The sequence below is a fragment of the Brachyhypopomus gauderio genome, chromosome 16 (assembly GCF_052324685.1).
Source record: "Brachyhypopomus gauderio isolate BG-103 chromosome 16, BGAUD_0.2, whole genome shotgun sequence".
NCBI lineage: Eukaryota > Metazoa > Chordata > Actinopteri > Gymnotiformes > Hypopomidae > Brachyhypopomus > Brachyhypopomus gauderio.
Genome location: NC_135226.1, coordinates 7,078,166 through 7,105,103, shown reverse-complemented (window position 1 = coordinate 7,105,103; position 26,938 = coordinate 7,078,166). Strand labels below are relative to the sequence as shown.

At 49.0% G+C, this 26,938-nt stretch overlaps 1 protein-coding gene across 5 annotated transcripts in view; it reads left to right on the top strand.

Moving 5' to 3' along the window:
• LOC143478097 (neurobeachin-like) overlaps nt 1-26,610 on the top strand; it is a 203,905-nt gene extending 177,295 nt beyond the window's left edge. For 2 of the 5 annotated variants that reach the window (XM_076977034.1, XM_076977036.1), the window contains 13 exons: nt 1,063-1,200; nt 2,803-2,922; nt 5,689-5,841; nt 9,243-9,413; nt 15,164-15,253; nt 16,774-16,966; nt 19,285-19,356; nt 19,443-19,598; nt 19,883-20,053; nt 23,660-23,761; nt 23,903-24,099; nt 24,698-24,849; nt 24,952-26,610. In XM_076977034.1, coding sequence (XP_076833149.1) covers nt 1,063-1,200; nt 2,803-2,922; nt 5,689-5,841; nt 9,243-9,413; nt 15,164-15,253; nt 16,774-16,966; nt 19,285-19,356; nt 19,443-19,598; nt 19,883-20,053; nt 23,660-23,761; nt 23,903-24,099; nt 24,698-24,849; nt 24,952-25,042 — 1,806 coding nt within the window. In that variant the 3' untranslated portion in view covers nt 25,043-26,610. Of the gene's footprint in view, nt 1-1,062; nt 1,201-2,802; nt 2,923-5,688; nt 5,842-9,242; nt 9,414-15,163; nt 15,254-16,773; nt 16,967-19,284; nt 19,357-19,442; nt 19,599-19,882; nt 21,746-23,659; nt 23,762-23,902; nt 24,100-24,697; nt 24,850-24,951 lie in introns of those variants that run through there. The other 3 variants (XM_076977032.1, XM_076977035.1, XM_076977033.1) reach the window with 2 other exon arrangements.
• The last annotated feature ends 328 nt before the right edge of the window (nt 26,611-26,938 follow it).

Below are 26,938 nucleotides of genomic sequence, written 5' to 3'. Positions count from 1 at the left end.
TGTGTGTGTGTGTGTGTGTGTGTGTGTGTGTGTGTGTGTGTAAGGGAGCTTGGCTTCCAGCGCAGAGTGAGTGTTTACTCTGGACACTGTGCAGGAGTGTGTGGAATCAGCTGCTGAGCCTAGGACAGATAGCATGGAGCTGGGTGGATGTATACAGCGTTAATAGGGTCGGACGGGGTTAAGCCAGGCCAGATTACCTGCTACCTTTGGCAGGAGCCCTTTAGATCTCCACACACACACACACACGCACACACACACACACACACACACACACACACACACACACACACACACACACACACACACACACACAAACAAAACTGAGCTGTCCACATACAGCACACTCCCATAAAGATACACACGCATGCAGACATACATTCTAGAAGTGTATATTATCACTGGCGTGCACAAAACATGTTAAGCTCACTTACAAATCGCACATTCTCAAGGCATACACAACCCGTATGGCCCGGTGTGCTTCAGGGCCTCTGAGGGCGGGGGATCGTAACAGGGTGTGACAAACAGACCCCAGCACGGTGTGCAGCCGCACAGCTAATGGGCATCTGCATAGTCTCTCCCATCTAACATTCATAAAGGGTGCGCACACACACACACACACACACACACACACACACACACACACACACACACACACAAGCATAAAGATGCTCTTTCATCTTTATGTGCACGATAAAAACGGCATAGTGTTTGTCCATGTAACGGCCCGCGCAGAAAGGTTTGTTTGGATTGAATAACAAAACTTGAGACTTTTAAGGTCAGCTAACCTTGGTAAAGTTTTCAGCTTGAGAAGAAAGTCTGTAGAGTGTGTGTTACAGGTGTACTTCTCCAGGGAACTACTCGGAGAATTTTACTTCAGTTTCAACTTAAGTTTTTTAACCAAAGTTTCTTAAATGTATATATATATATATATATATATATATATATATATATATATATATATATATATATATATATATATATATATATATAATCCATAAACCTATATATATAACAGTCTATACTCACATTCACACTCCTATTTTGCCTCTGTTATCTCTCCAGCCAATCGGAGCGCTGAACCCAAAGCGGGCAGTGTTCTATGTGGAGCACTATGAATCATGGGATGAGGAGACACCACCCTGCCACTATACTACTCACTACTCAACTGCAGCTACAACCCTGCACTGGCTAGTTCGAATAGTAAGTCCTTCCTTTACCGCACACACGTGCAGACACACGTAAACACGATGGTAGCTAACTACAAGCTAAATGGATAGTGGAATTTCTTCTACATATTCCATTCAATTAAAAGAAAGGCTCAGCAATCGTAGTGTGAATATTTGCATAATAGTCAATTCATATTTGAGGTTTAAGGCCTTTATAGATTATATTATATATTATTATGCTTTATAGATTAGCATGTGTAAATGCGAAAATTGTGGGCTGAATAACATTTTTTAAAAGTCATAACTGTGATTCAGAATATATTGAAATGTTGGGTTCTTTAATGTTGTATATGGATGAGATCTTCATTGTTAAGCCGATCTCTGGTTCTGCTGCTCACAAGGCCTGCAGAGATGCCCGGCGTTCTCACGTTTGACTCAACAGCCGCGACGTGCCGTTTGTATCGGCATCGTGTCTTTTTCCTCATAACGTTTCGAAATCACGGCAGCCGGGCCCGAGTCGCGTGACCGTGAAACGCTCTGCTAGTCGATCACGGCGTGTGTCAGCGGTCTTCTTCCCAACAAGCCCCACGTCAAGGCCAACGTCTCAATCGGGCAGAATTTGGATTGCGCTACAGAGGGCCTGTGCTTGCCTTTCAAGGGCAACGCTACATGCTACGCCCACGGGGCAGGGGTGGGTGATCCACAGACCGCCACGAGACACCACATCTGCACCAGTGAAGATGACCAGAATCGTCACGAACACCGGCCCCATCCACCTGTTGTCACAAAGCCAGACAGCCAAATATATTGTTTAAATTATATATTATGTATGTATATACATACAGTTTATTACTCATTCTTACTATTATTATGTAGATGTTATGTAAATACTAATTGTTTGACCACATAAGTAAATACATCAGTAAATATACCACTGTCAGCAACTACAAAGTCATAGCGTTGCTATCGTGAATATGTTGACAATGAAGTTGGCACTTTGTTTAGTTTCAAGCATATTCCGAATTAAAAACTTCGTAATTGGCTTTGTGCTGGCAGCCAGCAGCGTGGTGTTGATGAAGATTGGGAGGAGGGTTGTGTGACAGCCCTTAAGCCCATCGTGAGTGAGACCGGCGGCTACACACTTCCTCCTTCACTGACTCTTCCTGCCTCTGCGTGTCACTTGCACCCAGAATGATATGAGCCAATTAGAGCCAGAGTTCTGCTCCTCAACCAACAGGCCACATTCAGTAATTAATTCTGCCTGAGGCACTGTTAGCATAAATGAGGATAGGGGGCGGGAGGGGGGGGGGGGGGGGGTGGAGGTGGAGGGGGGGGCACTAACTCTCCATAATCTGACAGATGTGTCCTCCACATTGAGATGTTTATGCAAACGGAATGCTTCCTCCAGATTCCCGGAGCGCTCGAATATGTGATTGCGTCAAATTACCATACGGATGAATTTCGGATTTCACTTTGCTGATGTTTGTGTTGCGGAATAATATTAGTTCGTTCGAAAAAGAAAACGCAGATTTGTCCAAACAAGGTTAATTATCAGTGAGGGGGGGGGGGGGGGGGGGGGTCCAGGATGCCGGTCGCTCATCCAACGTGCCCCTCGTGTTCCCGTGCTTGTGAACAGGAGCCGTTCACCACCTTCTTCCTCAGCTCCAACGGCAACAAGTTCGACCACCCGAACCGCACGTTCTCGGGGGTGTCCCGGTCCTGGCGACACTGCCAGCGAGACACGGCGGACGTGAAGGTAAGAGTCCCGCCACACCCCCCCCCACTCGACCCCCACCACACACGCCTCACTGATTAATAATGCAGGAACCCCGCTACCGGGAGGCTTTAAAACAATTCTGTATTTCACTGCACCTTGAGATCCTGCTTCATAAGCGGTGGTGACATGCCCTAACCCTAATTATTCATGTCTGAATTATTAACACCCTCCGAATCCCGTGCTTCAGAACGTATCTAATCCTCACTCCGCCGCACGCCTGTGGCGGAGCGCGGAGGAAGTGAGTCTCCACCCGGCAGCCTCCGTGTCCCCCCTGCTCCATATGTGGGGGGGGTTGGTTGGGGTTGTTCACGCTGACCTGGAAGTGTCAGACGTTTCCAGCGGCCAGCCTCGCCCTGGGCCGGTTAATAAAGCATCAATGGTGAAAGCCATTTTAAAATGTACTCTGGTATGTACAAGCGGGGGCTTTTCTCCTTCACCTAGTGAAACGTCGACCCTGTTAACAAACAGGCTGCCCCACAGCCGCTGGGGTGACGGCATGGATATCATTTTACACAGCGGCAGCGTTTCAGACGTGTGTTAGGACACGAGCAGAAGGGTTTGTGCACGCCGTGGTGGGACCTAGCAGTGGTTTTCACAATGTGTGCAACAAGGCCCTGAGTTGTTGTACCTTTTGGTAGGATGTTAGTAATAAGCCAATCACCTCCTGTCTGAGAGCTCTCTACTGCCCAGTGGAAGTGGACCACGCCTATCTGAAGCTTGTTGGAAATTAGAGCGCCACCACACTGCCAGTATGCCGTAGATAATCATGAGCTCGTACACACGCCTCTGCACCGGGACAACTCCGGGTCCCAGAGGGGCCGACCGGCGTGAAGTGCTCTCGAGCTGTGGTCCACTTTTAAGGGAGGCTCGTTTTTGGAGCCCCCTGTCCACCCTGTTTCGTCCCTGTCCTCTTCATTACCCCACTCCTCCGGTAATGAGCACAAGGTGTCAGGGGAAGCTGGTTTCACGGGGACGAGACCCCTCAAGAGAGCAAGTCCTTCGCGACTGGTTGAGCACCTTCAGACCCCCCCCCCCACTCAGTAGCCGCCGAATTGGCTGGAAACGACGAGCGAACGGCCGATGGCGCGGCGTCTACTTCTCTGTCCGTCCGCCATTAGCTCGGTCCCAGGGCCGGAGAGAAAAAGAGAGAGAAGGAGTGACTGAGAGAGAAGGGGGGGAGAGAGGGAGAGAGCAACTCGTTTTCAAACTTTCAACAATTTCCCAATGAGCTCCCCCCCCAACGCCTGGCTCTGTCTAAAAGCGCATCGCCGCGGCGATGCCCGCTGACAGCTGCAGCGGCGGGCGTCATTAGAGCGGGCGTTGTCGAGCGTCCGCGCCGAGGTGTGATTGACTTGTCAGCCCATTACGAGGCAGTGGCAGAATTAATGGCTACCGGCGGAGGAGGGAAAAGATAGCGCGGGCGGCCATGATGGCTGGCAACGAGGCCGTCCATCGCCTAACGACCCCCCCCCCCCTCCTCCACCCCCAAATACTGCCTCCATGGCGACCATAGATGGGGTCGTCCAGGTGTCTGGACTGCTCAAGCACCCATTCCGTGTGCTGGACATTCAGCTCAGATGTTGACAGTTAGCATCCAGTGTCTGGTGTTTTTTTTAGAGCTGTTATGGAGGGCAGTGACGGAGGACAGTGTTTTATGGAGGTAGTCTAGGAGTTTTAGAGTTAATCTAATGTTCATGTTCAGTACCTAAAGCTGTACGAAATGTATGAGTACCACTAAGCTTCAGTGGCAAAGTTTTGTGAGAAGGAGGTTTTACTGCCGGCATGGCCCGTGTCCTGACCTTTATACAAACCTCTCGTGGTTTCTAATGTCTAAGAACACTCGACTTTAGCCAGCCCAGGAGTGCTTTTAAAAGACATTTCCAAATTCACGACAACTTCTTTTAAGCTCATGAAAATGCTTTGACTTGACAAGTTTGGTGGTTTGCAGACAGACTAACGTCACAAACGTTGTTAAACGCTTTTCAAAGGTGAGTGCCTTTCTATGGCTATAAAGAAGGAAGAGGTCACATTCCTCATGTGTACACGCTCCGATGTGCACATCCGTCTCTCACAGGGCATGCTGGGTAATTCATCAAAGGGGGCGGGGAGAGGCTAGAGGTTCGGTATGCTGCAAACCGCCTAAGTGAAGGATGGTGCAGGTTTTTTTTTATGCGTCTAAGAGGCAGATGCTGTGTGTTTTCAGAGCTGTGGAGTTTCAAAACAGTGGCATGACTCGCAGCCGCCGTCGCCTTCATCGCTAATTTATTCGTTTCTTGTGTCACGCGTCACTGAAATGTCACGTGCGGCAGAATTTACCGAAAACGCCGCCTGAGACGCGGCGCGGCGCTTTGAGTTAGCGTGAGCGCCTGTCCCGCAGGTGAGTCACACGCGCTTGCTGTTGAACCACGGGGCGAAATCGGGCAAAGCAGTGGGCTGAGGAGTCAGGGCTGTTCTGCCCGAGATTCACTCCACCGCCGAGTCCACGGCACCAGCGCCACCGGGTCGGGCCGAGACAGGAAATAGCTGCACCTTAGACAGGAAATAGCTGCACCTCACCTCTCGTCTGCTTCCTGGTTCCTCTCAAGGACGCAGTGCATTCGTACACACTCACTGGGCATTTGAAGCTCTTCGCACATTCTGTTCTATTCTATTCTGCTCTATTCTGTTCTGTTTCTATTCTATTCTATTCTTTCTGTTGCTGTGTTCCAAATCTCCACTGTGCTGCCTCCTCAATTCGGTTCATAGGAGCTCATCCCAGAGTTCTACTACCTGCCAGAGATGTTTGTGAACAGTAACGGCTACTGTCTGGGAGACAGGGACGACGGCACATCCGTGTGCGACGTGGAGCTGCCTGCCTGGGCCAAGACACCCGAAGACTTTGTTAGAATCAACAGAATGGTGAGAGCTCCGCCTTAAACTCCACCCCATCCTTAAACAACACGCCTCTTCACTGAAACTCCGACCCCATCCTTAAACTGCCTGCCTCTTAACTGAACTGAAGCTGGGAGCTTCATCTAAAGATGACTGACCTTGAAGAAACTTATCAGTTTAGCCATAGCACAGTGCATGGGCAGCGTCTGCATGCTACCATTTGACACCAAAGCATTGGTGACTCATGACTGTCCCGTTCAAACACACGCACGCACGCACGCACGCACGCACGCACGCACACACACACACACAAAACAAAGCAAAACAAGATGTAGCCCTGGTAGAGTAGACGTCTCTGTCTGTACTGATACAGTCTATCTGTGTACTACTACGGTCTATCTGTGTACTACTATGGTCTATCTGTGTACTGATATGGTCTATCTGTGTACTGATACAGTCTATCTGTGTACTGATACGGTCTATCTGTGTACTACTACGGTCTATCTCTGTACTGATATGGTCTATCTCTGTACTGATATGGTATATCTGTGTACTAATATGGTCTGTGTACTGATATGGTCTACCTCTGTACTGATATGGTCTATCTTTGTACTAATACAGTCTATCTCTGTACTGATACGGTCTATCTCTGTACTAATACGGTCTATCTGTGTACTGATACGGTCTATCTGTGTACTACTACGGTCTATCTGTGTACTGATACGGTCTGTCTCTGTACTGATATGGTCTATCTGTGAACTGATACGGTCTCTGTACTGATACGGTATATCTGTGTACTAATACGGTCTATCTGTGTACTAATACGGTCTATTTCTGTACTGATACAGTCTATCTCTATACTAATACGGTCTAGGTGTGTACTACTATGGTCTATCTGTGTACTGATACGGCCTATCTCTGTACTGATATGGTCTATCTCTGTAATGATATGGTCTATTTCTGTACTGATATGGTCTATCTTTGTACTAATACAGTCTATCTCTGTACTGATACGGTCTATCTCTGTACTAATACGGTCTATCTGTGTACTGATACGGTCTATCTGTGTACTACTACGGTCTATATGTGTACTAATACGGTCTATTTCTGTACTGATACAGTCTATCTCTATACTAATACGGTCTAGGTGTGTACTACTATGGTCTATCTGTGTACTGATACAGCCTATCTCTGTACTGATATGGTCTATCTCTGTAATGATATGGTCTATTTCTGTACTGATATGGTCTATCTCTGTACTGATACGGTCTCTCTCTGTACTGATACGGTCTATCTCTGTACTGATACGGTCTATCTATGTACTGATACAGTCTATCTGTGTGAGTTTATGACCTCAAGTCCTGGTGGTGGCAGTGGTGTGCACGGTCGCTGTAATGTCACTCTATTGGAGACTTGAACAACGGCAGAACACATTCTCCATACCTCTCCCAATATCTCTCATACATACAGGCTACAACTACATACATGCATATGAACACAGATGTCTGTTTTCAAACCCTGGTCTGCCATTGGCTGGATGGTGTTTTGTACACCCAGTGTAAATACACATGCAGCAATATATATGCAGAGTGTACACACTCATAAACACTGAGGACATGTTTGCTTGTTCCATAGCTCAGAGCTAACTGAACTTCCACTGCCAAAGCTAGTAAGTGCCCAGCTGATGGGTCATGCTGTGCTTTGACCTACACTGCCCAAGGAGAGAGAGAGAGAGAGAGAGAGAGAGAGAGAGAGAGAGAGAGAGAAAGAGAGAGAGAGAGAGAGAGAGAGAGAGTGTGTGTGTGTGTGAGATGTGGGAAACTCTCTTGACCTTTTCAGCTGCCTTGACAGTACTAGCTGCAGTGTGTGTGTGTGTGTGTGTGTGTGTGTGTGTGTGTGTGTGTGTGTGTGTGTGTGTGTGTGTGTGTGTGTGTGTGTGTGTGTGTGTGTGACGGAGTGTACGTGTCTTGTGGAGGTGACCTTTCCTCCTGCCCCTCACGGCTGTCCTGTTCAAATGCGCAAACACACACACACACACACACACACACACAGACCGACACACACAAGCGCATGCGCACACACACGCACATACACACACACATGTGGAATGCTTGTGGGCCAAGGTCCAGCTGTCAGTTAAAATCAAAGGCTTCCTATAGGGAGATCCCCATTGGGAAATGATGAAATATCAGATCAATCCTACCGGGGGCAGTATTGGGGTGATGCTACCACGATTGCCCAAACCACATGCTTTGGCTGAAAGATTTTCCCTCACACTTAAATTCATTTTCACTGGAGCCCTAAGCTCGAAAAATATTAATATTCTCGAACACTGCTCGAACAGCAGTAATAAATTTGTCATGGAGAACATAGTCAAAGTTTCAACAGAGGACGTTTGTATCTGCGGTTTGCTGGATGTGGGTTTTTCTGCTAAAGGTGCGTTAGTTTTGACGTGCAGGTTTTTTTGGGGGGGCGGGGGGGTGTTATCTGTATTATCCGCAGCACTGATTAGCACAACGCGCCAGGCTTCCCCACGTCTGCTTTTGTCTCGTCCTCCTGCTCTCCCTCTTTCATTCCACGCCTCTGTCTCTCACGTTTAATCCCTCACGTTTCTGCCATGTCTTTGTGCCCCTCCCCCTCTCTCTTTTGGTTAGCATTCCCGACTCTGCGTGTGTCACGTTCGATCGGAGTGACATGCCCCGTGGCTAGCACAGCCCTCTCCTGTGGTGCTAGATGCTAGTGTGTGTGTGTGTGTGGGTGTGTGTGTGTGTGTGCGTACGTGCGTGCACAAGTTACTCCCTAGTTCTGTTTGTGTGTGTCTGTATGAGCATGTGACCATCGCTCTGTAGGTGTGAGAGTGAGGGTGTGTGTGAGGGTGTGTGAGTGTGTGTGTGTGTGTATTTTCTTTTTTTCACCAATGAAATTGCATAGCTACAATATCCATAGGCATACATGGGAAGAGTTTCATTGACATTATATAATTGTCCCTGTTACAGTCATCATTGTGGAGCTAAGGAGTCAGGTGACAACTCTTGCTTTGTTTAGGGCCAGTTCCTTCCTCACCCACCCCCATACATATTGACTTTATTGTAAAGTTTCTTTTTGTTGTTGTTGTTAATAAGTAAAATCCTGCTTTGTAACTAGTATAATAATGAGTATAAGTAGTTAGTGTAAGTAAGATCCTGCTTGGTAGCAGGCATAGATATATTAGTCTCTGTTCTGATCTTTCTCTGGCCTCTGGAGCACGTGTCTGCTGTTGTATCACACTGATTTCTGTTTGTGAAGGCTTGGTGCAGGCCTTGTTGTGTAGGAGTGTGACAATGTGTAAGTGCGTGCGTGCCTGTGCGTGCGTGTGTGTGCGTGTGTGTGTATGTATGTATGTATTACTTACACCCTGCCTTCTCTAACCACCCCCCCTCCCTCTCCAGGCCCTGGAAAGTGAATTCGTGTCATGCCAGCTGCACCAGTGGATCGACCTCATCTTCGGCTACAAGCAACGTGGCCCCGAGGCCGTGCGTGCGCTCAACGTCTTCCACCACGTGACCTACGAGGGCTCCGTCAGCCTCGACAGCCTCGCCGCTGACCCCCTCCTCCGTGAGGTATGCCAACCCCCCCCCCCCCCCCCCCCTCTGTGCGGCCGCCGCATTTTTGAACGTCTCCGCCAGCCTGGCTGGTTCAACCAGACTGGAGTCTGTTAGACCTCAGTCTATTACCCTCAGAGAGTGCGCTGCATATGGGCTCTGTAGCAATTGCATAGAAGCTTCGCACGTGACATTCCGCGTCTCACGTGTCTAAACTGCATCGCCTGATTTGCTCCCAGAAGTTCTCCCAAACTTCCCGCGTGTTCCGTCGCATTATTTTGGAGTCCGCGCTGAAGCGCTGCCAAGGCCCTCCGTGTCGCTGGAAGTCTGGCGTGGACAAAACCCGCGTGTGCCCGGAGCGCTGTGTGGGAGAGACAGCCAGTGTGTGTCAGACACGTCTCCCCATGCAAATATGCCCTGCAGGGGAGACGGGACCGGCCCGTTGACTCATGCGCTTCACATTCTCACGTCGTCCTGATGGGCCGATCACCTCGACACGGCGGACCTCATAGCGGGCGCCAGGCTACCGCGCCAGGACTAACGCCGGTACTTTTGCGTACGCTGCGTTATAGTCCTTGATCGTCAGGAGAGGGAGCGAGGGAAAAAAAAAAGGTGATTTTCTGAATCCGTTCTGCCTTTCGCAGCACGGTGATGAAGTGAGAAAGCTGATTCTGGATCAGGCCTCCTGAGTTTTTATTTCTTGCTGTTTCGGACTTTAGGAGTGTGAGAGCACTGCATGTGTGTGATACAGCACGTGTGCAGAATGTAGTATTCGCTGTGTGAGTCTGAATACTGAATGCAGCGTTTCCCCACACGGCCTCACGTGTCTCCTTTTGATAATCTCATTTCGTTTTTCTAATCTGATATTATAACTCCCTAAGTGGATTTTTCCAGTGTACCAAATATATGGATCAATGTGATCAATATTTTCAGCTATGCTTCGTATTGACTTCAGGTGGGGGTTTTTTATACAGCTTAATTGTGTTAGTGAATGTGATTCAGAAACAGCAGCAGCTGGTAGGCAGATAGAGCCCCCTCCACCCACCACCACCCACCCCTCTCTCCTCTCTCTCTCTCTCTCTCTCTCTATCTCTCTCTCTCTCTCTCTCTCTATCCTCTCTCTTCTCTCTGTCTCTCCCATTTTTTCTTCCTTTTGCTTAATTTTTTTCCCTTTTCCTCCTTTCCTTTTTTCTCTTTCCCCCTCTCTGCTCTCTCTCTCCCTCTCTCTGCTCTCTCTCTCTCTCTCTCTCTCTCTCTCTCTCTCCCTAACTCCCTTGCTCACTCCCTGTGATACCCACCATCTGCTGTCTGCAAAACAAGTCATTTATATACTGTCACTTCCAGTACTGCTTTTATTTGTCAAGTGACCACTATGCAAATCACTCACCAACCAGGGGGGCTAATTATCAAACAGTATGGAGAAAGCTTTGCTTTTCCTCATCCTGTGCTACTTTACAGACAATAGCAATTATCTTTGTTTCAAACAGCCCACTTTTTTGGGCCCTGCACCATCTTGGGTGCAATAATTCATGCACCACGCAATCAGAAACACTTATGTTATTTTATCTATGTTGGCCATCATTCTTTAGACTAATAATTAAATTGTTACTCATTCCAAATCTGGGAACATTCCTGAAAGACCGATCGTCTCATTTCCCTGTGAAGTTCAGACCTATTTCGAGGTCTAATTAACACCCAGAGCCTTCTGGGAGCGCCGGCGTGCGCTGAGACCGCCAGGTTATTGATCCCTTCGCTCTTGACAGGAACTGCTTCAGTGGCGGCCGGAGAATGTCGCGGTATCGACTGGGTGCCCGACGCTAACGTCGGTGTGGTCCTGGAGGGCCTTCCGTGTCTGCATAAAACCACACCGTCAATGGAAAACCTGTCACTCCGCAGGCCTGGGAAGGGAGGTCATACTGGCATTAGAGTGACACTCAGGTGTCCCGGCCACACGCTGCCACGCGTTCGTCATGTTCGAGCGTCCGACGGCGTACGTGAGCTGCCGCACACGAAAGAGGAAAGTGCACACGCTTGTCAGGATCACACGTGGCGCGTCACGTGCGCCCGCGATAAAGGGTAGGCCTTGTTGTAAAGTCGTCGGGGCCCGCTTGCTACACGGATCACGGCGTGTCACGTGTGCAGGTGCTGAGTTGAGCTAACGCATGAATTAGCATTTTTGTCACGTGCAGAATGACTGTACATCTTTGTTGTTTTCTTTGCAGTTGTGTTTCTCCTCATAGGGCTTCGGATTGACATGATGTGTTCTTGGCCTTTATTAGAGGAATGCCTGACACCTTACTCAACGTTTCCACCTTGTCACTCGCGTATTCCCTCAAGCATTCCACGGCTTCCTAGAGTGCAGTGAGCTAAAATAAGGTTGTTCACAGAAGCGGGTCGTACGGAAGGCAAACAGAGACAAAAACACACACACGGAGTCCAGCTTCGAACACAATTACACCCACGGCCCCTAAACCGTATACAAAGGTATTGTCCGGTCATGAATAAATCAGGGTAATTCATGCCAACAATAACAAAGTATCCTGATTGCAAAGACAGAAGGATTCTTACCAGGCAGTTGTAAGGAAACGCATATGTTGTGGCTAAGTTTCTGTTAATCAGTCTTTTCTCATGGTTCGCGTTATTGGTTTTCTGGTTAGTCAAAGTGCTTCCTGATTTACAGTGCTAGTGGTACACACTGCCTGAGCTGTCCTGGTCATAAAAAATGCCGGTTACAAGAGATTCTTTTGATGGGACCGGATTTATGACTTTCGGATCCGTGAGAGGAAAAAACAATTGTGCAAATTCGGTTACATTGACCATCATTTGACTAACGGTTACATTGACTAATGATTTATTAAATTATTAAACTAAGAATACCTGAGAAGGAATCCCTCAAAATCCAAGAACATTCTGGAAGGTAAAGTCATAACACTAGCATAGGAAGGTGTTATGTTGGCTGAGGATTTTTTTTTCTCTGACAACAATCCTCTGCTATTGTTGTCTGTGAAAGAAATAGGTCAAGAAATGCACATGTATTCACCCCTCGAGACCTGCTGTCTGAGCAAGACCTGAGATTACCGGGAGTGAACGATGACTCGCCAGTTAGGGGGGGGATATCCAGCGTCCCCGGTCCATGCCGAGGCTTGTGGACAGGTCGAGATGTCTCTCTTATCGTCCCAACAAGAGCCAGCTCAGCATGGATTAAAGTAATTAAGTGTCCCCGTATGTCCCAGATTCCTGCTGGTGATACTGGCTGGCTTTAGGTCTCCAGAGGTGCGATGATGAGAGTATTGGCATGTGTGACGTGATGTGACGGGCTGAAGGATGCGGTCCAGATAGCCACCAACTCTGCTTGGGCTTTGGGTTTCTGAGGGTGGCACTCTGGACTCTGATTGGCTGCGACGGCGACGTAAGCGCTTTCCTGTTCACATCGCACCACAAGGTTGTACTTCTACTTTTCAGGGTATTTAATGGGCATATTTGGCACAATTTCCTCCGACATTAATCTCTGCCGCAATCATTCACGCGCGGATACGCTTCTTCTTTTTTTGAATGTCTGGTTGTGTTCACGATGGCAAGGTAGTGTAACGATTACCTCTGCGTCCTCGCGCCCGTGCCGGCCTGCAGGAATGCGGTGATGTGTTCCACATGGCAGTCTGTTTCTCAGATCTTTGGATCAGATTACTTTATTTGAGCAGACATCACGACCCCCTGTTCCTGAGCGTAACCTAAAATAGCTATAATGTGAGTCGATTGTTGCTTGATGGAAGACACAGTAAAGCAGCACTGACTGATGCTTAATGGTTGCCAAATGTGAGCTGGGGGGGAGGGTCTGCTAGGTGTGGTGACCAATCACATGACCGTTTTTGAATCACATGACCGGTTTCAAGAGTTCTTTATTGCACCTTGCTCCTTCTACTGGGAAAAAGAGTCTGGTTTATTTTGTTTATTGTTTGGGCGCTTCTTGCATAGAGTGTGAAGCAACAGCTACTGCTGTAAATCTGAGGGAGCATAAATAAGACTAGTGGAGATTATCACGTGATCACCACACGTTTCTGAACAATGTTTAGGCTCAGTGCCTAAACTCCATTCGTATGCTTCTAATGTACTAATGTACTAACCACAAAGACCCTACACAGAAAATTAATGTGCTATTATAGTACTAATTTAGCATAGTAACTAAGGACTTATTTACAGACAGAGAGAGAGAGAGAGAGAGAGAGAGAGAGAGAGGTAGCTGTCTAGCCGGTTTTTACTACTTTGAGATGTTGTACATGAGTTTATGTGAGCAGCATATTTCACCATCACGTTACAGTGCTTAACGGCAGCGTGATGCGAATTTCAGCACGTGAGACTTTCAACAGGTAAAACACATGTACAAGATGAAGGATCGATTATAGGGCCCCCAAAAACGTGCGGTTTGCTCCTCACCTGCCAGTCCTTTGACGGATTTCCATCGCGTGCGCTCTTGACAGCCGCGCGACGCCGTGAGTCGGTTATTGATGGCGGGTCCCGGTCGGGGCGACGGGCGGTGCCACCTGCGTTTGGTAGCGCTGACAGACACCGACATGCCCCCCCTCTGTGGGGGGGTGTAGCTCAGATCCCATCCATCAGCCCTCGGCGAGCGTATCCGGCCCCCCGACGTCGTCCGCGGCCGCACGCGAAGGCCTGGTCATGTGAAGGCCGCGGCCGCCGTCCTGCAGTGGCTGTGGTTGTCAGAGTGACTCTTGTCACCCAGCTGGGTGCCGGCCGAGACGTGGCATTTGTACACATCAAAGGGCTTTGGGACATTCAGTTTTTTAGGAGAGACAGTTTATTGCGTTGTTCGCAATATTAATGATGTGGATTATCGTTTCAACACTTTAACTGCCACGTCATATTACACGTTTTGCTGTTTAAACGCAAGACTTTTCAAGCTTTCTTGTGTCTGTAATTATTTTCGAATCTTTTCATACTTTCTCCTTTATTGCAAACCTTACGGAGGTGTTAGGTGTTAGCATATGCGTTCAGGAACGTGCGTGTGTGTGTGTGTGTGTGTGTGTGTGTGTGTGTGGGTGTGTGTGTGTGTGTGTGTGTGTGTGTGTGTGTGTATTTTTGTTCTTTTCCTCTTTGTCTCTGACACAATAACATCACAGAGCGGTCTGTGCTGCAGTGCTAGCGGTGTCTACCCAGGTTAGCGTCACGCGGCTGGGGGGGGGGGGGGGGGGGGGGGGGTGTGTCTCGATATGGGCACACGGGGAAATCAAGCATGTTAATAGGGAGAGGCTTGTGTCCCCATACGCACGCACACATGAATCTGCAGGCTTTGCAGGGGGCTAGAGGGGGATGAATGGAAGAACTGCAAAGGACACACACACACACACACACACGCATGCACCCACATACACGCGCACACACTCACGCATTCACACACACTTTCATCCTTCCTTCTCAGAGGCAGGACGGAGGTAGAGATTTGCTTGCATTGTCAAGTAACGCATTGACCCATCACTTTGATGCCTATCGATAGTGACAGTTGTCTCTCTCTCCCTCTCTCTCCTGCTGTCTCTCTCTCCTGCTGTCTGTCTTCTATTCTGTTTCTGTCTCTGGCCCTGCCTTGCTCTCTCTTGCTTGCTCCCTCTCATCTCTTCTCCTACATCTCTCCCCATCTTTCTCTCTCTCTCTTTCTCTGTCCCTCCCTGTTTTCCTCCTCTTTCTTCTCTCTCTCTCTCTCTCTCTCTCTGCTTTGGTTTTCCTCTCTCTCTCTCTCTCTCTCTCTCTCCCTGCAGGCCATGGAGGCACACATCCAGAGTGTAGGACAGACGCCATCTCAGTTGCTCATCGAACCCCATCCTCCTCGCAGCTCCGCCATGCACCTGGTGAGCGTGTGTGCGTGTGTGTGTGTGTGTGCGAGTGTGTGTGTGTGTGTGTGTGTGTGTGTGCTAGGCCGAGTACTCCAGGCGAGGGCAGCCATGTCTGACCTTCCCCCAGCTCCCGCGGAGGGCAGCACGACCGCGTGTGCGCGTCCGCGTGTGCGCGACCGCGTGTGCCCTCCACGTGCCCACGCCTCTAACGGCCGCTCCTTCTTCATGAGTAATGTGCCATCACGCTGGCACCGCCGTGTCCTCACGCCCAGCTGGACTCTCCACGCCTCCCGCACAGATGTGGCATCTCCTGTGCCCAGCTCCCGTAGTCCTGGGCTACAGTGCGTCCCCTGCGCACAGTACACACACACACACACACACACACACACACACACACACACACACACACACACTCCTGACATACTTTTGAACGACTCCCTCAGAATGACAGGCTGTGAGAACAGCGCTCCCTACTGGACATTTGATGTCTCTGGCTGCGGTGCGGACCGCCCCGGTCCCTCGTTACTGGAGGAACGCTTGTTTTGTGCTTGCTACCGTCACAAGCATTCGGTTTCACATGCTATATGTGCAGTATCTGAAGTGCAAAAGACCCACGATGTGCTGGAGTCTTAAATGCTCCCTCCCATACATCAAAATTGAAGGTATGAACGCCTGATTCTGATTGGCTGGTGATCTTGGTTTAACATCTTGAAATAGTAGTGAAAATGCTTTCTGTTTTGAACTCTGCCCTGAGTCTTGAGCTTATTAATGACCCCCCCCATCACACGTCTCGCTACCCCCCAGTGAGACGTCCTGACTCTCCCCTGCAGGTGGGTGCTTCACCACCCTCGTGAGAACACGTCTGGGTGGTGCTGGGAACTCGTTTCGCCCGTTTTGACTTTGCTTCACCTGCGGACTGTGCTGCTAATCATCTAGTTTTCTTAGCAGCTTTGCTAACATTTGTATGCATGAATACGTTCGTAACCGTTGGAGTTGCGTGAATACGTTCGTAACCGTTGGAGTTGCGTGGGTGGCTTGTTCAGTAACGCATTCCTGCACGTGTTTGTATGCACGTGTACATTCTCACTGCAGCGCTGTAATCTGTAGGCTCATAGTCGGACACAGCCATTACACTTCTGTACAAATATGTCACAGAGCTCTGAGCTCACAGAATCAACCCTGCTTGAACTCTGGCCTTATTCCTAGTGCACACTGGGAAAAAAACTATAATTCGCTTGGTTTACTCTGCTGGGACATTGTTTCCACACTGATCACACACACACACACACACACACACACACACACACACACACACACACACACACACACACACACACACACACACACACTTGATGTACAATTGTCTACTGTAACAGTGGTCTGCTTTCGTGTTTCCTTGACTCTGATCTCGGTGGTGAATACGTTAACAGGTGTGAGGCGGTGTAATGAGGTGTGTGTGTGTGTGTGTGTGTGTGTGTGTGTGTGTGTGTGTGTGTGTGTGTGTGTGTGTGCGTGCGTGTGTGTGTGTGTCCCAGTGTTTCCTGCCACAGAGTCCGCTGATGTTTAAGGAGCAGATGCAGCAGGACGTCATCATGGTGCTCAAGTTCCCCTCCAACTCGCCCGTCACCCACGTGGCCGCCAACACGCTGCCCCACCTGGCCACGCCCGCCGTCGTCACCGTCACCTGCAGCCGACTGTTTGCTGTGAACCGCTGGCACAACACTGTGGGTGGGTGCAGGATATGGGCGTGTTACCGGACACGCTATCACCATTACCGGGCACGTTATCACCATTACCGGGCACGTTATCACCATTACCGGACACGCTATCACCATTACCGGACACGCTATCACCATTACCGGACACGCTATCACCATTACCGGGCACGCTATCACCATTACCGGACACGCTATCACCATTACCGGGCACGCTATCACCATTACCGCGCACGCTATCACCATTACCGCGCACGCTATCACCATTACCGGACACGCTATCACCATTACCGGGCACGCTATCACCATTACCGGGCACGCTATCACCATTACCGGGCACGCTATCACCATTACCGGGCACGTTATCACCATTACCGGGCACGTTATCACCATTACCGCGCACACTATCACCATTACCGCGCACGCTATCACCATTACCGCGCACGCTATTACCATTACCGGACACGCTATCACCATTACCGGACACGCTATCACCATTACCGGGCACGCTATCACCATTACCGGACACGCTATCACCATTACCGCGCACGCTATCACCATTACCGGACACGCTATCACCATTACCGGACACGCTATCACCATTACTGCGCACGCTTTCACCATTACCGCGCACGCTATCACCATTACCGGACACGCTATCACCATTACCGGACACGCTATCACCATTACTGCGCACGCTATCACCATTACCGGACACGCTATCACCATTACCGGGCACGCTATCACCATTACCGGGCACGCTATCACCATTACCGGGCACGCTATCACCATTACCGCGCACGCTATCACCATTACCGGACACGCTATCACCATTACCGGGCACGCTATCACCATTACCGGGCACGTTATCACCATTACCGGGCACGTTATCACCATTACCGCACACGCTATCACCATTACCGAGCATGCTATCACCATTACCGCGCACGCTATCACCATTACCGCGCACGCTATCACCATTACCGGACACGCTATCACCATTACCGGGCACGCTATCACCATTACCGGACACGCTATCACCATTACCGGACACGCTATCACCATTACCGGACACGCTATCACCATTACTGCGCACGCTATCACCATTACTGCGCACGCTATCACCATTACCGGACACGCTATCACCATTACTGCGCACGCTATCACCATTACTGCGCACGCTATCACCATTACCGGACACGCTATCACCATTACTGTGCACGCTATCACCATTACTGTGCACGCTATCACCATTACCGGGCACGCTATCACCATTACCGCGCACGCCATCACCATTACCGGACACGCCATAACCATTACTGGGCACGCCATCACCATTACCACGCACGCTATCACCATTACCGGGCACGCTATCACCATTACCGGGCACGTTATCACCATTACCGGGAACGCCATTATCAATACTGGGCACACCATCACACTCACAGACTCACGTGCACACACCCAATCAAATATGTACACACGCATACACACACACACACACACACACACACACACACACACACACCCACACACACACACTCACACACACACACACACACCCTCACACACACATACACACACACCCTCTCTCTCTCACACACACACACACACACACACACACACACCTTGTCGAATCTGCCCCACGCCGTCCCACCTGGCCATATGTGACTGCCATTACAGACATAGGCCCCTCCCCAGGAACCAGCGTCGCCTGCGGGTCACAGGTCGGGAGCCGTGGTTACGGGCCAAATTAGCCAGTGGCGGCCTCCCCTTTCTCCCCACACTTCCCCAGCTGTCACGGCGACGCTGTGATGTCAGCGCCAAAGGTGCCGGCCGAGCTCCTTCGACCCGCTAATGGCCGCAGCTGCACAGCCTGGAGCCCCTCCCCCGTGTGGCGTAGGGGCGGGGCTCTGCCACAGGTCCGCCTCCGCCTCATCATCTAGACCTCCCCACCAAATCAGCTAGGCCCAGTCAGACAAGGCTGGGGTCAGGGGTCCGGGGTCGGAGCGTGTGGCAGGGTAGCTGCCCATCAGGTCTTTCATAATGGAGCCTTCTGTGTCTTCTCCTCCATCACGCTCCCTTCATTCCTCCGATACCCACCTGTTCTCCTCCTCCTTGATGAAGATGTTGGCTCTTCATCTCCAAACTTGCTCTTGAATTTGCTTGTAAACAAAATAAATCATGAAATCATCTAAATTTATTAATAAAATGTTGCTTATGTAATTACAGTACCGTGTGTGTCTGTGTGTGTGTGTGTGTGTGTGTGTGTGTGTGTGTGTGTGTGTGTGTGTGTGTGTGTGTGTGTGTGTGTGTGTGTGGGCGGGCCAGGTCTGCGTGGAGCTCCAGGGTACTCGTTGGAACAGGCCCATCATCTGCCCATTGAGATGGACTCTCTGATCGGTGAGCATGAGCACAGTCCAGCACTCAGAGCAGGTGTGTGGGCAGCAGAGCAGGACACTGACCTTCACGTGTGCCGTCTGTCCCAGCCAACAACGCGGGGACGTCCAAGAGGCAGATCACAGACCTGGTCAACCAGAGCATCCAGATAAACTCGCAGTGCTTCGTGGTCACAGCGGACAACCGCTACATTCTGGCGTGTGGCTTCTGGGATAAGAGTTTCCGTGTGTATTCCTCTGAAACAGGTACTCACGCCAACACCCTGGTGTGTACTACATATGTAGTAGAAATAAACCCCACAGGTTTACATGTTTATTATGGGTTTAGTGCTTTAAGATTGCATTCCATACTTCTTTTAGGGACCTGATACTAGCAAGCTTTGATGCGTGTCTTGTCTGTCACCGTGTCTCCACCTGTCTGTCTGTCACCGTGTCTCCGCATGTCTGTTTCTCCCCATGTCTCCACCTGTCTGTCATCGTGTCTCCACCTGTCTCCATCATCGTGTCTCCAACTGTCTGTCTGTGTGAAGGCAAACTCACGCAGATCGTGTTTGGCCACTGGGATGTGGTCACGTGTCTGGCGCGCTCCGAGTCATATATCGGGGGCGACTGCTACATCGTCTCAGGTTCCAGAGACGCCACTCTCTTACTGTGGTACTGGAGCGGGAGACACCACATCATAGGAGACAACCCCAACAACAGTGAGTTACACCTCAGCTACAGTCACACCAACAACAGTGAGTTACACCTCAGCTACAGTAACACCAACAACAGTGAGTTACACCTCAGCTACAGTCACACCAACAACAGTGAGTTACACCTCAGCTACAGTCACGCCAACAACAGTGAGTTACACCTCAGCTACAGTAACACCAACAACAGTGAGTTACACCTCAGCTACAGTCACACCAACAACAGTGAGTTACACCTCAGCTACAGTCACGCCAACAACAGTGAGTTACACCTCAGCTACAGTCACGCCAACAACAGTGAGTTACACCTCAGCTACAGTCACACCAACAACAGTGAGTTACACCTCAGCTACAGTCACGCCAACAACAGTGAGTTACACCTCAACTACAGTCACGCCAACAACAGTGAGTTACACCTCAGCTACAGTCACGCCAATAACAGTGAGTTACACCTCAGCTACAGTCACGCCAACAACAGTGAGTTACACCTCAGCTACAGTCACGCCAACAACAGTGAGTTACACCTCAGCTACAGTCACACCAACAACAGTGAGTACACCTTAGCTACAGTCACACCAACAACACCACGAACAGCAGAAGCACATTCAGGCCGACAACAGACAATATATCAGAATGTAGTCAGTTGGGGAATGTTGAGTATATCATAAAGACATCAGAACTGCAGTCAGCCAACAGTAGCTAGAAGTACAGTCCTGCTAAGAAGAATGAGTGTGTTAGTATTGAGTAACGGACACAGCCTGCTTGGGTCTGCTTCACCACGTGCAGAATATCCTAAATATCTGGGCAACAGAGTCACAGAGTTGTTCCCATTTCACTGTTCAGCAACCCACCCCGATGCTCCTCCAGGAATAGTGCGATTTAATGTGTGATTTTCCATTTGAGATTATATATACGTGCAAATTCATATCTTCGGTAACTAGCACTGTGGTGGGTGCATGTGTGAGAGTGTGCGAGAGTGTGTGTGTGTGTGCCCAAACGCATGTGTACATGCGTGCGTGAGTGTGTGCGTGCACGCGTTTCCACCGATCTGATGTTCGCAGGTGTCAGGAGTGCTGGTTTAGGTGGGAGTTTTCTCTAATTAACTACAGTGAACCTCAGACAGTTAATTAAGTATTTCAGCTTGGCTGCTTCCAATTAGATGGTGGCAGGTCTTCCCTCCTGCTTCCAGAGGAGAGATCGCTCAGCTCCTGGGATATTTACACCTCCACAAGTGGATTCATTATTCTTAACCAGGAAGCAGGAGATTGTTATACACGGCTGAAGTTTTGGCCTGGTTGGCCTGGTGTTTGGCTGCCGGCCTGGCGTGCTAGTGTGTCTCTCCCTGTGACTTTTCCTCTTTCGCATTCTCTAAATTTGTCGATGTGCCTTTTTGGTGAAGCCTGCACATTATGTTTGATTATATCTTCATTTGTGTCTTTTTTTCTTGTTTTTTAGAGTGAGGTTAAGTTATTATTTCGATTTTGTTAACATTGGATGTGAAAATGTTTGCTACGACTGCAGTTCCACTGCAAATATTATCTGTTGGTCTTTGTGAGCTGATTAGGAGAGTAACAGTGCCCTCTAGTGGTGATTGTCAGAACACATTTCATACCTCAGTTAAAGGCTATCCTGATGTTGTTAATATGTAGGTTTGATTTTGATCGCAGTTTGAAACGATGTCTGTAAGTATTTTTAAATGGAATTATGCTTTTTTTTTTACTGAAAATAATTTTCTTCTCACAACTTACAGGCCCAAGGTTCGGGTTGTGTGTTACAGTCGGACCTTGTCGGTTCAAATACGAGTTCTTCCTTAGCAGCTGCACCCCGGAGTCTGTTTATATGCTAATTACTCTTAATGACCTTATTCTGTCATGCTTGTGTGGAGCAGAAGAGCCTTGTGAGAAAGAAACCTTCAGCAGACCTGCAGATCCATCTATAACCTCCTCATCTCACTGTCCGCTTCTCCAGGTCATTGTGAACAGCACGCTCTCTAAAGTTCATTCCTCAACACCCTCAAACAACCAATCATCGTCAAGTCACTGCGCCCTCATTTGTTTTGTGTCAGAAAATAAGCGGCGATCCTGGGATGTGTAGTTCTGTTGGGGTGTGGGTGTAGTTCCAGTGGTTCATCGGCCCTTTCCTAAGCTCAGCAGTGGTCGTCACGGTGAGCCCTCATAAATATTCATCAGCCACCTGGTTCTGATTGATTATGTAGTCCTGGGATGGGTCTTTGACGTGCGTTAAATGTGCGGTGATTAAAAATCGCACCGCAGCTGGGTGGCGGGTCACCCCCCCCCACCAAAGAGGAAGCGTGGGGGCTCTGTCACAAGACGACGGAAGTGTTGGGGGGGGGTGTGTCAGACCCGTGATCGTTCCCGAGGGCCCTGAGCGTTTCTGCACGCTGCCCTGGGGGAGCGTTCACACCTGCGCATCTGCATACACATCGACCTCGAGCCCTGCAGCTCCACGCCCAGCTAGACAAGCACATCGATCCCGGTGTCCATTAAAAGGCTGGCGCATTACACTAACGACCCCGGGCTTCATTAAACGAGGGCTCATTTTTTAACCAGTTTCTGATGCAGTGCACAGCAGCTCACCCGCGAACACTTTAACCGTAACGGCGTCATTATTCCGAGAATCGGAGGGCCCCGCTCGATGCAGTGTGCGCACCATATGACGGTTTATATCCTCAAAAGTTTAATGAAAGATTAGGCTCATGCCGTAGCAGATGAACTCCGATACACCTTCTAAAGAGCCGGTGTGAACACTCTTGATTCAGCAGCCAATAAAGCACTGAAACACTCTCTCAGTCACCACGCTGGTTAAGGGAGTCATTAGTGCTTCTGGCTACAGATTCATTCCTCTTCACTGCTCTAATTAAACCGATTACACCACACTCCTGTTCGTTTGGCTTTTACCTAAGACCGGAAATAAATCCAGAGAAGTTTCTAAGCAGGGCGTTGACTTTACCATAGCAACAAAACCTTCGGAAGAGTAAGCATCGTTATGCTGTGGTTTATTCCATTTCAAAACAATTTGAAAAGGGCCAAAATGTATTTTTAGATCTAGAGAACGATGGCGAGTGGGTCTGTGTGTCCGTCGTCACCGCGCAAAGCCGCAGCCGCGACTGGAGCTCTGCTTGTCTCAGACGGGGACGGCGTCTGCTGCACGTGTGCCCCCCACGTCACCTCTCTCTCGGCCCTCATCAATCACGTTACGTGGCCGTGCGTGTGAAATCGGGAGGCGGAGCTGCAGGCACGGTGCAGGTGCCAATCATCCGCCAGCGAGGATGGAGTGACCCTTGCCACCAGATGCTTTTTTTTTTTTTACAGGCCTTCATTAGCATGTCCTGCTTTGCATTCTGGGGGTGCAACAGATTTGACCACAAAGTAACTGGCAGTGATTATTTGTTTCGGTGTAGTTTCTCATTGGTCCAAAGTGAGGTAATGTTTACCAGCACATGTCAGCTGCTGTAACCAACCGTGTTTAAAATGTTTGACTCACACGCACACACACCGTTCCATGGTATTTTCCATGTGAGAGAGCGCTTCAGTGGCCGTGTGCATTCGCAGTGTTATGAGTGCGAACGTGAAGTCGTCCCGGTTCCTTGTGCAGGTGATTACCCAGCAGCACGTGCGGTTCTGACCGGCCACGACTACGAGGTGGTGTGTGTGTCCGTGTGTGCTGAGCTCGGTCTGGTCATCAGCGGAGCGAAGGGTCAGTGAGTGGTGGAAATACACGTCCTGCTAAATCCTTTCATTTATCCATTATATATACATATACTCACACACACACACACACACACACACACACACACACACACAACTGAACTAAACGCTGGGGCGTGTTCTTCTGCAGAGGGTCCGTGTCTGGTCCACACCATCACGGGGGACCTGTTGCGTGCGCTGGAGGGCCCGGACCACTGCATGTTCCCCCGCCTCATCTCGGTGTCCAGCGAGGGCCACTGTGTCATCTGCTACGACAGGGGCCAGTTCTGCAACTTCAGCATTAACGGCAAGCTGCTGGCCCAGATGGACATGAGTGACTCCACCCGCGTAAGTGCAGAAAGCACTCCGCCGCGTTACCGTGGCAGCAGACATGCGCAGTCTTAATATAACACCAGGGTTGCTTAAAGTCATGTAGCGTGATTAGGTACGCGTAGGTACAATTAAAAAAATCATCCACCATTTTAAAGCGTGACTGAAAGTTAACTTGTGAAGTGCAAAAGCAAGTAAATAAAAATCAAACAGCCTGTTTGTGTGTGTGTGCGTATGTGTGTGTGCGTATGTGTGTGTGCATATGTGTGTATGTATATGTGTGTGTGTGTCTGTATGTGTGTGCGTGTGTGTATATGTGTGCGTGTGCGTGTGTGTATGTGTGCATGTGTGTGTGTATGTGTGTGTGTGTGTGCATGCGTGCGTGTGTGTGTGTGTGTATGTGTCTGTGTGTGTGTGTGTGTGTGTGTGTGTGTGTGTCTGTATGTGCATGTGTGTGTATGTATATGTGTGTGTGTGTGTGTGTGTGTGTGTGTGTGTGTGTGTGTGTGTGTATGTGTCTGTGTGTGTGTGTGTGTGTGTGTGTGTGTGTGTGTGTGTGTGTGTGTGTGTGTGTGTGTGTGTGTGTGTGTGTGTGTGTGTGGACCCCCCTCCTCAGGCGATCCTGCTGAGCAGTGATGGTCAGATGCTGGTGACGGGTGGAGACAGTGGCGTGGTGGAGGTGTGGCAGACCTGCGACTTCAAGCCCCTCTACATCTACCCCGGCTGTGACGCCAGCATCCGGGCCATGGACCTGTCGCACGACCAGAGGTCCGGGGGGGTGGAGCCCGGCTGCAGTGGGGGGCGTGGCTTGCTGGTATGGTGAAAGAAAAAAGGGTGTGTCCTCTTACACTCCCCCTCTCTGTGTTGCAGGACTCTGATAACCGGCATGGCATCCGGCAGCATCGTAGCATTCAACATCGATTTCAACCGCTGGCATTACGAGCATCATAAAAGGTACTGAGCGCGCTCCGTAGACAGCAGGCTCTCCCGGCCAGAGCCAGAAACATGCAGGGAGCAGCCGGGCTGGCAGACAGCCCCTCGTAGCCGAACATATCACAGCAGAGTTATACGGAGGGGGGAGACGTGGAGGACCGGGTGGAGGAACTGAAAGAACTGCGTAGAGGGAGTGAAAACTGGGTCCTGGCCTATGAAACCTCTGGGTTTGCTCTGGTATAGCTCAACCCTTCTGCTTTAGTACTGTACTAGGGCACTGTATGCTAATGCAACAAAAAAAGCCCCTGAATGTTAGTTCAACCCAAATTATGGTTCAGAACCATGCAGTTTACACAAGCAGTTCAGAACCATGCAGTTTACACAAGCAGTTCAGAACCATGCAGTTTACACAAGCAGTTGACAGTTGACAAGAAGCCAATGTCCACTGGCCTAGTGCAGTCCCACCATTTAAACTGTGAAAGGGCCCCAGACCAGGGGCCCCAGCCCAGTGCTCCTGCACTTGTATATGGTAGCAGCATATTTCACCTTCTGAATTATTTTCAGGGTAAATGATGGTTGATGATGTAAATATGCATATCATCAAAATATATTCCTTGACGTGTATGGGGTAAAGTCTCTAAAACCTGTTTGTTAAACTCATAAAACTGTGTCCAGAGGGTCTTTAAACAATGATTCAGCAAAGAGATGTTTGTTTGTCTGTCTGTCTGTCTGAGGCCACTTAATGATTAATGATTTTCAACATTAAGTTGTTTTCAGTGTCTTGTGACAAAAATGAGCCGCCTTTACTGTAAAATGTGCCGTTTGTTATTTCTCTCTTTAATTCGATGTGACGTAAAACATTTTAAAAGTTTCACTATTTAAGCAACATTTTCCCTCACTTTATCAGTTCATTTTTCCAGGCAAGTGTCAGTGACAGTCCTATAGAGTCCTGTTATAACAACATGGTTATTAGAGTAAATATGGGTGTCAAAAGACTACTGGTGCTTGCTATGCACCTCTGGGTGAATGTCAACACAACTTTTAAATTCTCACCTTAGTGTGTGGAGGGTTACAGTGAATGTGTAACAGGCTCGTATAGATGACACGAAATAGCCTTTTCAACCATCTAGTGACACAGTGGCGATATTTCGCTGACAATTTTGAATGTATTTGGGTCACGTTTGGGTTTTGTTTATGTTTTAGTTTGTTTGAGCGTTATTCTTATTAGCCTAATTGATTTTTTTTCACATTTCCAAATTTGATTTCAGTTATATTCACAGAGCGACATCAACAACATATGAAATATTCAACACGTATGTGAGACAGGAATGAAGCTGCCTGTTTGTGTGAACAGGGCCTCTGTAATGCATTCAGTGTGTTCTCCCTGCTTTTAATTATTTGGATTTGAAAACATTAATGACTTAGCGTTATGAGCCAAATATAACTGCAGGTTCTTAATTTTGGAAATGGTTCTGTTTATGTTTTGAAGATATCTATATGATTTTTAGCACTCTGTTTTGTTCAATTTAATGTATTTGTCTTGTTTCACTACCATTCATTGTGAGATTAAGTTTATAATAAAATGTGACGAAATGTGTCCTTGGTATACTTTCAAGCCAGATGATAAATGTGTAAACTATGCAAATGAACACAAATGAACACCTCTTGTCAACAAGCAGCTGTACCCGGGTAAATCTCTAGATGAGGTGGGGTTTAGCAGTAGTAAATCTCTAGGTGAGGTGGGGTTTAGCAGTAGTACCCAGTAAATCTCTAGATGAGGTGGGGTTTAGCAGTAGTAAATCTCTAAATGAGGTGGGGTTTAGCAGTAGTACCTGGGTAAATCTCTAGATGAGGTGGGGTTAAGCTGTAGTAAATCTAGATGAGGTGGGGTTTTGCAGTAGTACCCAGTAAATCTAGATGAGGT